The 11,721-nt window shown below is 37.8% G+C and overlaps 1 protein-coding gene across 1 annotated transcript in view; it reads left to right on the forward strand.

The window, feature by feature from the left end:
- LOC107557021 (desmoplakin-like) overlaps nt 1-11,404 on the forward strand; it is a 31,783-nt gene extending 20,379 nt beyond the window's left edge. The window contains exons 17-24 of the mRNA XM_016240315.1: nt 688-826; nt 1,722-1,915; nt 1,998-2,160; nt 2,273-2,356; nt 3,651-3,758; nt 3,843-3,941; nt 5,011-5,508; nt 6,934-11,404. Of these exons, the coding sequence (XP_016095801.1) occupies nt 688-826; nt 1,722-1,915; nt 1,998-2,160; nt 2,273-2,356; nt 3,651-3,758; nt 3,843-3,941; nt 5,011-5,508; nt 6,934-10,176 (4,528 nt within the window). The 3' untranslated portion in view covers nt 10,177-11,404. The remainder of the gene's footprint in view (nt 1-687; nt 827-1,721; nt 1,916-1,997; nt 2,161-2,272; nt 2,357-3,650; nt 3,759-3,842; nt 3,942-5,010; nt 5,509-6,933) is intronic.
- Nucleotides 11,405-11,721: the final 317 nt, after the last annotated feature.

Here is an 11,721-nt window from a genome sequence, read left to right on the forward strand (position 1 = left end):
GAATATTAGAATTGCAATTTCAAATAACTGTTCTATTTGAATATATATTTTTATTTATTAGATTTATATAATATTATTATAATAATTACAATTTAAAATTACTTTTCTATTTTAATATATTTTTATATATAATTATTTATTTAATTATATATTATTAGTATATTATTATAATATATTATATATATTATAATAAAATAAAAATTTAAAATAACTGTTTTCTATTTGAATATACTATTATTATTATTATTATTATTATTAAATTTTTTTATTTAATATAACTTGAAAATAATGCATCCTTGCCGAATAGAAGTATTACTTTCTTTCAAAATAAAAAATCTTACTGGCCTCAAACTTATGAACGGTAATCCCACTTAAATTATTTTTGTGTTGTTATATATTACTATAATACTATAAAGCTATAATTAGGTTTCATAATCCAATGAATGAAATATTTAACAAATGATTAAATGATTATATATTTTTTGCTTCATATCAAATGTTTGATATCAGTATAAAAACAGATTCATATGATTAAACAATTCATTTCAAAACATTATGAATGTAATTATATGGGATGTATCAGATAAAATATCAGCTGTTGTAAAATATGCCAATTAAATATTAGAATTAGTATCAGAATAATTCACAGCCGTCCTCAGGGTTCCTGACTCGTTCTTTGTGTTTCAGGCTGAATTCACTGAAATCGCTGCTGAAAGATCTGCTGAAAGCTGAAGATGTGGTCAAGGTTTATGAAGCTCGACTGACGGAGAAAGAGACGGCGTCGCTCGACCCGGAAGAGGTGCAGAAATACCAGAAAGTGCTGCAGGTGATTATTACTCAACTTTATTAACATTCATATATATTCATTCATATATATATGTGTGTGTGTGTGTGTGTGTGTGTGTGTGTGTGTGTGTGTGAGAGTGTTTTTAAATCAAGAAAACCAGAACATGTTATTAGCATACAGCCCTTACTGTAAATGCAGTTAACTACAATAAAATCAAATATCTTATGCAATTTTTCTTTTTAGTTACATTTATGCTGTTTTAAGGATGTTCCTGGAACAGAAGGCAAAAAATACTGATAATAATATTTATTTTAATAAAAAATATTTAAATTATTTATTATATAATTATTTATATATATATATATATTTTTTTAAATCAAGAAAACCAGAAAGGGTCTTTTGCATACAGCTCTTAAGTGCAGTTAACTCTTCAATAAAAGCAAATATCTTAAAAATATACATTAAACCATCAAATATCATGCAATTTTGCTTCTCAGGTTTATTTATGTTGTTTTTAGGATATTTCTCGAAAGCAAGGCAACAAATTCTGATAATATATTCTTTTAATTATTTAAATGATTTATTATATAATTATTTTTTTATTTTATTTTATACATTTCAAATTATTATTATTTTTTTTATCAAGAAAAACAGAATAAGTCATTTGCCTGCAACCCTTGAGTGACGTCAACTCTACAATAAAAGCAAACATCTTATGCAATTTTTGCTTCTCAAGTTTATTTAAGTTGTTTTAAGGGTGTTTAGATATTTCTGGAAATCAAAGCAAAAAAATGTTTTTATAATATTTTATTATTTTAATTATTTATGAATTATTTAATTATACAATTTTTATTTAAAAAAAAGAAAAGAGTCCTTTGTGTGCAGTTAACTCTACAGCATGACCTAACAAGTGCTGTAAATCCTCTAAATGCAGAGTATGCGCAGCGATTTGGAGCAGAAGCAGGATTTGCTGAATTCACTGGTGGCCGATTTCAATAAAGTCCAACAGTACAACGAACAGGCGGATCAGGGCCGTTACAGGTGCATCATCAACCTCTCCCAGTACGCCGAGCACTTCAACCAGCTGTCAGACCGCTGGAAACGCATCCAGATACAGATCAACAACAGGTCAGACGCTCCGTCCCTAACAGAACGGCTGGCTTCCCAACTGTAGGTCTAAACGAGTGCGCTAACGAGGCTGTTTTCTCAGGCTGGACGATCTGGACGCTTACCTGCCGCATCTGCAGCGATACATGCAGTCTAGTTCTCGTCTCGGCGGCTGGATCGACGAAACCCAGCGACAGATCGATTCTCAGCAGCCCGTCAAGACGGAGGACATCACAGTTTACACACAACTGCTCAACCAACAGAAAGTGAGTCTGGGAAACATGCATTTGAGAGGCACGAAAACAATCACAACAGCACAGCCATTTGTTTGATTTAACTGAAGACTTTTATTATAATGCTGTTTTCTCATGTGTGCAGGCATTAAACTCTGATGTAAAGGCGAAGCGAGAGCTGTTGGAGACGGTGCAGAAAGACGGAGAAACCTGCATGAACGCCTTCAAGGTATTCAACCTACAGTTTCCTTTAATGTGCTGTTACAGGATTTTGTAGTGTAAGGCCCAAAAATAAAAATTGTTAAAAATAAAAGTTGTATCTTTTAATATTATTTAACCTCTTAACTTTATTAATACTATTTAATTGACCTAACATTAACTAACGTTAACCAGGGTTGTTATAGTTAACTAAAACTAAAATTAAAACCATTAAAAAACATTTTCGTTACTATTTTCGTTAAAAATAAACGTTACCTGAAATAAAATTCAATATAAAAAAACTTTTATTTAATTTTTTTTATTTTAGCTGGTTGCAACATTTTTCATTTAAATTGATTAACTTTATGTACTAAAATAACCAAAACTGAAAAATAATAATAATAATAATAATAAAACTATATGGACATAAATAAAAGATAATAAAAATGACAAAAACACAACAAAATTCCTAAAACTTTAACTAAAATTAAAATGGAAACAAAAACAGATTCAGATATCAACAACGCAATATAACGCTGACATTAACAAAGATTATTAAATACTGTAATAAATGTATTGCTCATTGTTAGGTAATGTTAGTTAATGCATTAATTAATGCCAACTAATGGGACCTTATTGTAAAGTGTTAAGATAATTATTACAAAACTTCATTGTAAAAAATAAACAACATTATTACCCATGCAGCTCTGATCTGCTAAATGCAATTATAAGGCATGAAGATATTATAAATATTAACATGTGGCCATGTGAAAAACCAAATACATATTTAGTCATTGTTTGAGGCTACTGCTGTAGCTTGCAGCCTTACTAAAATCTCATTTGTGACCCTGGACCACAAAGCCAGTCATAAGGGTCAATTTTTCGAAACTGAGATTTATACATCACCTGAAAGCTGAATATATAAGCTTTCCATTGGTGTATGGTTTGTTAGGATTGGACAATATTTGGCCGAGATACAACTATTTGAAAATCTGGAATCTGAGGGTGCAAAAAAATCTAAATATTGAGAAAATCATCTTTAAAGTTGTCCAAATGAAGTCCTTAGCAATGCATATTACTAATCAAACATTAAGTTTTGATATATTTACAGTAGGAAATGTACAAAATATCTTCACGGAACATGATCTTTACTTAATATCCTAATGATTTTTGGCATAAAAGAAAAATCAATCATTTTGACCCATACAGTGTATTGTTGGCTATTTCTACAAATATACCCCAGCGACTTAACACTGCTTTTGTGCTCCAGGGTCACATTTCTGGTCTGACAGCAGTTATTAATAATGTGAACTGTGTCTCTGTAGAACTATGAGCTTGAGTTGGCAACTTACAGCGCTGGACTGGAAACTTTGCTTAACATCCCCATCAGGAGGACTGTGCTGCAGTCACCATCTTCCACCATTTCAGAGGAGGTACACCTACAAACACACGCTTTCCCAGCGTCACTGTTGCTTTATTATAACGTTATATATTTTGTGCTTATCTTTGTCCCCCAGGTCTCTTCTCTAAATGCACACTACTTAGAATTGCTCACCCGTTCAAACGATAACTACAAACTTCTTATGGCTTCCCAGAAGAACATGGCAGAACTGAAGGTATATAAAGACACTTCGGTTTTGATGAAATTAAGAAATTAAGACAGTAGTAGTGTCATTTTACAGTGATACTATCAATTTCCCCCTCAAATTCTTGATTTTGTTTTTTTACAGTGAAATATTACAATAGCAATATCTTATTTTGTTTAATATTTATTATTATTATTATTTTATATATATATAATCATATTCAGTGCTGGGTAGCAGCTGATTACACGTAATCTGGTACTCAGATGACAAAAATTAAGTACATGTAGTTACATTACATTTTAAAATACTTGTAATCAGACTACAGTTACTTTTTATTGATTACATATTATAACAAATTAAATACTTTTTTAGTGTTTTATTTTTTATGGTTGTTATTTTAAAACAATTTATTTTATTTTTACATTTTAATTATTTAATTAATTATTCGCTTTTCATTAAACTCACAAACCGCCTGCATTTTCTTCATGAACACCAGTTTAAGAAACCTTGACATAATGTAATGTTTAATGCACTTTATGTTGTTAATAACAATGAATGAAATATGTTTTCTTTTATATATTTTTTATATTTTCTTTGTATTTTTATATCAATATGCTACAATATTATCCTATTGTAATCAATGTGATAAACGACTTAGGTCACAAGTAATCAAAAAGTAGTCTGAATATATTATTTAAAATGTGTCATGTAATGGATTACGTTACTAACTACAGTTTTTGTTATGTAATTTGGATTCAGTAATGGACTACAATTTGTAAGTAATCTACCCAGCACTGGTCTTATAAATATATATATCTCACAACGTTTTTGGCCAAATTGTGCAGCTGAGCATTTTTTAAATTGCACAATTAGACTTTTTCCCCTCCAAATCGTGAAACACACAGTGAACGCACTTCAAAAGCTTTGAAATTACCCATTCTTGTGTCTTTAAATGATTTTAGGACTCAAGCCAACAGACAATTTGGCCAAATGTCAGCGTAATGTTTCATAATGCCAGGTTTTATTCTAAAGGGACTTACCTGGTAAATATATAGTTATGTAGCACAAAATAATGAATTTTAAAATGTGTTTTTTCCAGATACGGAATACCAGGATTGAGCTGCTCGAGGAGGAACTTCAGCAGCTGAGAGATGCCATTAAGGATCACACTTCCACGAATGCATCTTTGCAGGAGACTCTTCTGAAATATCAACAGGAGCTGAATGAATCACAAACACACCTGCTATCTCTGGAAGAAGTGAAGAGGACTGAGACTTTGAAGTGCATGGCCACACAGGACAGCCTGGACTCTTCAACCGACCGCCTTCAAGGGCTAACAGATGACGTACGTCGCCTCAAACTCCAGTTGGATGATATGGAGAGGAAGAAAAAAGTTGTGGAAGAGCGCTACCAGTTTTTGCAGGAAGAACACGATGAAACTATGCGCAAGAAACTCAAGGAACTGGAGCAGGCCAGCTGGGCCAAGATGGAGCTGGAAAAGACTGTGTCTGACAGGACCCAAGAGTTGGAGCGTCTGCGAAGGGAGTTGGAAGATGAGGCTCGGCGCGTCAAGGAGGCACAGGCAGAGCTGGCAAAGGTAAGGCAGGAGCACAACATAGAGATACGAGAGGTGAAACAGACCTACGAGTCTCAAATCCTCGTAACTCAGACCAGCGTACAGAAGCTTTCGCAGCAGAAGGAAAGTGATGCTGCTTCCATGTGTCTGGAGTTTGAAAGATTAGAGGGAGAATCTAGGGAGTTGAAGGAGCAGCTGCAAAGGCTTCGTCTCTCCCTCAGCCAGGAGGAGGCCCAGAGGAAACACCTAGAAGAGGAGGTTCAGAGACTTGGTGCTGCAAGTACAGAGGAAGGCCGAAAGAGGCATGAACTGGAATCTCAAGTCCAGTTGTTGCTTAGCCAGAAGCGTGAAGCAGACAACAAAACGAGAGAGGTACAGGAGAGCTCCAGTCGGACACTGCAAGATAAGAGTAGTGAGATCAACCGTCTCACACACTCTCTTGAGGAGGAGCGACGTCTGAAAAGATCTTTAGAGGTCGAGACCAGGCGACTGGAGGAAGAGTTGGCCGACCTCAAAACTAAGAACGAAAACTGTAATGTGGAGTTGGTGCAACTTCGCTCTTCCCACCAGGAGTTGAGCCTCATCCGCTTTAGCTTTAGCTTTAGCTTTCCACCTTTAGCAAACCCTGCTCCTGGTGGGCTACTATGGCGCAGAGTTTAGCTCCAACCCTAATCAAACACCCCCACACCAGCTAATCAAAGTGTTCAGGGTTACTTGAAAATAACCGGAAAGTGTGTTGGAGCGGGGGGTTGGAACTAAAACCTGCAGGAAGGTAATCCTCCAGGACCAGGGTTGGCTACCTCTGCTTTAGAAGCCATGTAGTTAGCTTGAAAACCAATCAGTTCTGCTTTGCGATTGTCAATGAATGATAAATCATTGTCATACAATAACAAATCAATGCCCTATATGAAAAATACAGATATACAAATATACAGAATTATCATCTTAAATACTGTAAAGTATGTTTTAAATGATAAAACAATAATTTTCTCTTTTGGCCTTTTGTTGCAGACTTCCTCTGTGATCCAAACATCCCAATATCAGTGCAGCGCGTAGCAAACCCTGCTCCTGGTGGGCTACTATGGCGCAGAGTTTAGCTCCAACCCTAATCAAACACCCCCACACCAGCTAATCAAAGTGTTCAGGGTTACTTGAAAATAACCGGAAAGTGTGTTGGAGCGGGGTTGGAACTAAAACCTGCAGGAAGGTAATCCTCCAGGACCAGGGTTGGCTACCTCTGCTTTAGAAGCCATGTAGTTAGCTTGAAAACCAATCAGTTCTGCTTTGTGATTGTCAATGAATGATAAATCATTGTCATACAATAACAAATCAATGCCCTATATGAAAAATACAGATATACAAATATACAGAATTATCATCTTAAATACTGTAAAGTATGTTTTAAATGATAAAACAATAATTTTCTCTTTTGGCCTTTTGTTGCAGACTTCCTCTGTGATCCAAACATCCCAATATCAGTGCAGCAGCCTGCAGCAAGAGCGGGATGACCTCCTCAAGAAAATGGCCGCAATGGAACAGGATATGATGCGCTTGAAAAAGCTGGAAGATGAACTAGCCCGTATCAAACTCTCACTGGAATCAGAACAGCGACTCAAATCACAGCTGCAGGAGGACAATGAGAGGATCAAGAAGGATTTTACCCAATGGAAGACCAAATGTGCAACTCATGAGGAGCAAATTCGACAGCACAACTCAGAGCGCTCTGGCTTGGAGAGTCAATTTAATTCTGTCAAGGCTGAGATGGAGAGGCTGAGGACGCAACTGAAGGAGACTGAAGAACGCTACAGGCTGCTCTTGCAGAACTTGGAACGAGAGAGGGCAGAGATGCAGGGGCTTCAAGAATCACAGCAGAAGGAGTTGCTGAGACTGCAGCGGAAACCAGATGACGCTACCAAATACACTCAGACAGACCTAACGGACCCCTCCTCACTGGTCTTCGAAGGTGTCCGCAAGAAGGTCACAGCGCAGCAGTTGCATGACTGTGGTGTGATTGACAAGGTGACATTTGAGCTGTTGATGAAGGGCCAGCGGACTGTCAAGGATGTATCTGTTGACATCAGGCTCAATCTTAAAGGCACTGGAGCCATTTCAGGGCTGGCAGCAGGACCTAAAGGCAAAATGACCTTCACCGAGGCCAAAAAACAAAAATTGATTTCAGACGAGAGTGGAAACATGTTGCTGGAGGCTCAGGCTGCCACAGGGTACATCATAGATCCCAGAGCTAATGTGAGGATGACTGTTGAGGAGGCTTGTCTGAATGGACTTGTGGATGAAGCTGACAAGAAACAGCTGTTGACTGCAGAGGCTGCCTGTGTTGGGTTCAGGGATCCCAAAACTGGGAAACTCTTGCCAGTTTGCCAAGCCATGAAGAAAGGAATAGTTAACCGAGAAACAGCTCTGCGTCTCATGCAGGCACAAGAGGCAGCGGGAGGCATCCTTGATCCCATCCTTAGCGTCTATCTTTCCAAAGATACCGCCATGGACCGTGACCTTGTTGATGAGGATCTTTATCACGCTCTAAATGCCAGACCAGACTGCTATATTGATCCCGACAATGGTCTGCGTGCCAGCTACGTTACCCTCAAGAAGCGATGCAAGGCTGATTTCAGCACTAGCTTGCTCCTGCTTCCGGCTCCAGAGAAACCCATAACTGTACAGGGACTGCGGCACGAAGTTAACGTATCAGATCTGGTGGATGCAAAATTGCTGCAACCTTCGGATGTAGATCATTTGAGAGAGGGCAAGATTACCAGCCATGATATTGAACACAGGCTTCGGGCTTATCTCCGAGGGTCAACCTGCCTTGCTGGGATTTATGACGAGGCCAACGACTGCACCTTGCCCATCTACCAGGCCATGAAGGAAGGGCTTCTGCGACAAGGCACTACCTTGGAGCTTCTGGAGGCCCAGGCCGCCTCAGGATTTATGATTGATCCCATCCACAATGAATACTACACAGTCGAGGAGGCCTGTAAGAAAGCACTGGTGGGTGTGGAGTTTAAAGACAAGCTTCTGTCTGCCGAGAGAGCAGTAACTGGGTACAAAGACCCAGGCACCAACAAGATGATCTCGCTTTTCGAAGCCATTGAGCGTGGTCTCATCGAGAAAGGTCATGGCATTCGCCTGCTGGAGGCTCAGATTGCAAGTGGTGGCATCATTGACCCTAAAAACAGCCACCGAATTGATGTTGATGTGGCGTACCAAAGGGGCTACTTTGATGAAGAGATGAACCAGATTCTGAAAGATGAAGGAGATGACACAAAGGGTTTCTTCGACCCAAACACAGAGGACAATTTGACCTACTTGCAGCTAAAGAGCCGTTGCATCGCTGATAAGAAGACAGGACTAGTGCTTCTGCCCCTTTACGATAAGAAAAAGATGCAGCAGAAGAACTCCACAAGGAAGAGACGTGTACTGATTGTTGATCCTGAAAGTAATAAAGAGATGACGGTGCGTGAAGCCTACGAGAAGAAACTCATAGACTACGAAACCTTTTTGGAATTGTCTCAGCAAGAGTGCGAGTGGGAAGAAACAGTAATCACTGCCCCAGATGGCTCGACCAGTACAGCTATAATGGACATGCAAACAGGCATTCAGTACGACTTTAAAGAACTGCTTGCTAAGGGAGTGATTGACCAAGATGTCCTTGATAAGTATCGTTCGGGAAATGTCACCCTTACAGAACTTGCAGATATGATCACCAACAAGACGAAGATGCTCAGCAACCCCCTCAGCTCCTCTGTCAGCTCATCATCTTTCACATCCCAGACGACAATGAAAAGCCAGATAATTCAAACTGAAACTGTTAAAACAGTCGAGAGTATCTCCACTCAAGATCCAATCTCAACAAACACCGCCAAGCATGTTTCCAGCATGTCAGTTAAACTGACCCCATTAGTGGAAATGATCGAGGAACAGAATCCAGTTGGAGCAATTTTTGACACAGAGAAGATGGAGAAGATCAGCGTATGTGACGCGCTGAAGCGAGGAATCATCGATTCCATCACAGCGCAACGACTCCTGGAGGCTCAAGCTTGCACCGGTGGGGTTGTGAGCCCTGAAAACGGTCGCCGTATTTCTATTCAAGAAGCAACCCGACTTGGTGTCCTCGATGACGACATGGCTAGCAGGATAAAACCTGCCCAGAAAGCATATATTGGTTTCGAAGATGTGAAAACTAAGCGTAAGATGTCAGCTGCCGAGGCCGTCAAAGAAAAATGGCTGCCGTACGAAGCTGGCCAGCGCTTCCTCGAATTCCAGTATTTAACCGGCGGGCTGTTCGATCCAGAACATGGGTGCAGACGTTCGCTCGAGGAAGCTTTGCAGCTTGGCTGGCTGGATATGAGAGCAGCTCAGAGGCTCCAGGATACGCGCCACCACCCCAAGACCCTCACCTGCCCCAAGACCAAGCTGAGGATATCCTACAAGGAGGCTGTGAAAGGTTGCATGACTGAGGAGAACACAGGTGTCCGCATGCTTCCCGCCTCCACGGTTTCCTCACGTGGCATCAGCAGCCCTTACAACCTCTCGAATCCAGGATCTGCCTCAGGCTCTCGAAGCGGATCCCGTAGGGGCAGCGTAGACTACAGTTTATCCCCCTCTTCGTCTTCCAGATATAGCAGCTTCAGCTACAGCAGAACCTCTTTCAGCTCCAGATCACTGTCCTAAACAATCATTTTGTACTGTGCAATGCTGTATAACACAATTATCCATCAAAGTATTTTAAGATAACATTGTGAGAAAATCATTTATTATTGGAAATGTGGATGGTGTTCTAAACGAATCAGCATTTTTTATCACCTTGTTTGGAAATCTTAAGAAGAACCAATAGCATTTAATGTTTCTTAAATCTATATTGAATGTATTAATACAAAACATACACTTTTAATTTTGTTTGCTTATTCACATTCTGGGAGTTCATCTGCTTTTAAATTTTATTAAACATATACAAAAGTGGTTTATAACACTAGATTTTGAGTAAAGATTTCACTTTCCTGTTTTGTTTTTACACTAATACTACTTGAATTGTAGTTTTTTTCTGAAAGTTTCAGTGCCTTCACTTTACCTTTGTACTAGTCTGAATTACTCTGTGAAGTTACTTTCTAACACAGTGTCTGACATTTTTTCTTACGGTTTTATTGCTCAAATAAAGAAAGAACTCATAAAATGTATGGCTCATGTGAAGAATTATGACTACGGTGTGATTTTATGTGTGAGATTTTATATTTAGGATTTATTTCATGCCTGAAACAATCTAATCCAACCCTGACCTCACAATATTTACTTTTAAAATTCAAAACTGAACATTAATACTTTTAATTCCATTCAGTTATTAGTGATTACATCCAAAGACCAAAGTGCATGTTAAAGCAGGAATAGGGATTAACAATTATTAGGGTATTAACGTCATATATTATTATTTGTATGATTATTATTAAAAATAACAAAAAGTGTTATCAGTGCAGATAAGTAACTAGTCCTATTCAAGATCATCTCACAACCACTCAGAAGTTATTAATTGGTATTACTTCATATTTTTTTAGAATGCTGCTGTTGCCAATATTTATTGGAAAATTGCCTAGTTTGATCGTGTCAACTAATTTTATCATAAAGAAGGTAAAGGACATTCACTTTAAGATTTTACACACCTGTCTATCCTCTCAGCTCTCCAAATATGCTGACATTAACGATGTTTGTACTTCATGCATTGAAAATTAATCTAATTATTGACTAATCATGTTATAATCATAAATAAAAAAGCCAGTAAATTATCTTCAAGCACCGTGGAAGAATGTTTTTGCATTGAAAATGGTATGTTTTATGAAGACGTGGGTCTTTATTTTACCTTTTAGTTTCCATAAAATATTTTCCAAGCATGCAGACTTCTAATAAAATAATTGAAAACCCTCTAGGATAAATGTTGTTTTATTGTGTATGGATGCGTGTGCTGTTATACAACATCAGTTCTACTATGGTTGTATTCAGGTTGCCAAAAATAACCACTAGTGATTTTAAAAATGCTCTAACAATGCATTTTGGTCAGTTTACCTTGAAGACGTACATAAAAATGCATATAAAAAATAGCATAGTTATTCATAAGGGAACGAAACTTTGCAAGTCCTTTAAGACATTCAAAATACATATCTTTTTTTAAAAATAGATATAACCATTAAAAAAAAGATATTTTTTATCATCTGAAATTAAAAGGTTTCT

This window comes from Sinocyclocheilus grahami, unplaced genomic scaffold, assembly GCF_001515645.1.
Source record: "Sinocyclocheilus grahami isolate Dianchi unplaced genomic scaffold, SAMN03320097.WGS_v1.1 scaffold587.1, whole genome shotgun sequence".
Classification (NCBI taxonomy): domain Eukaryota; kingdom Metazoa; phylum Chordata; class Actinopteri; order Cypriniformes; family Cyprinidae; genus Sinocyclocheilus; species Sinocyclocheilus grahami.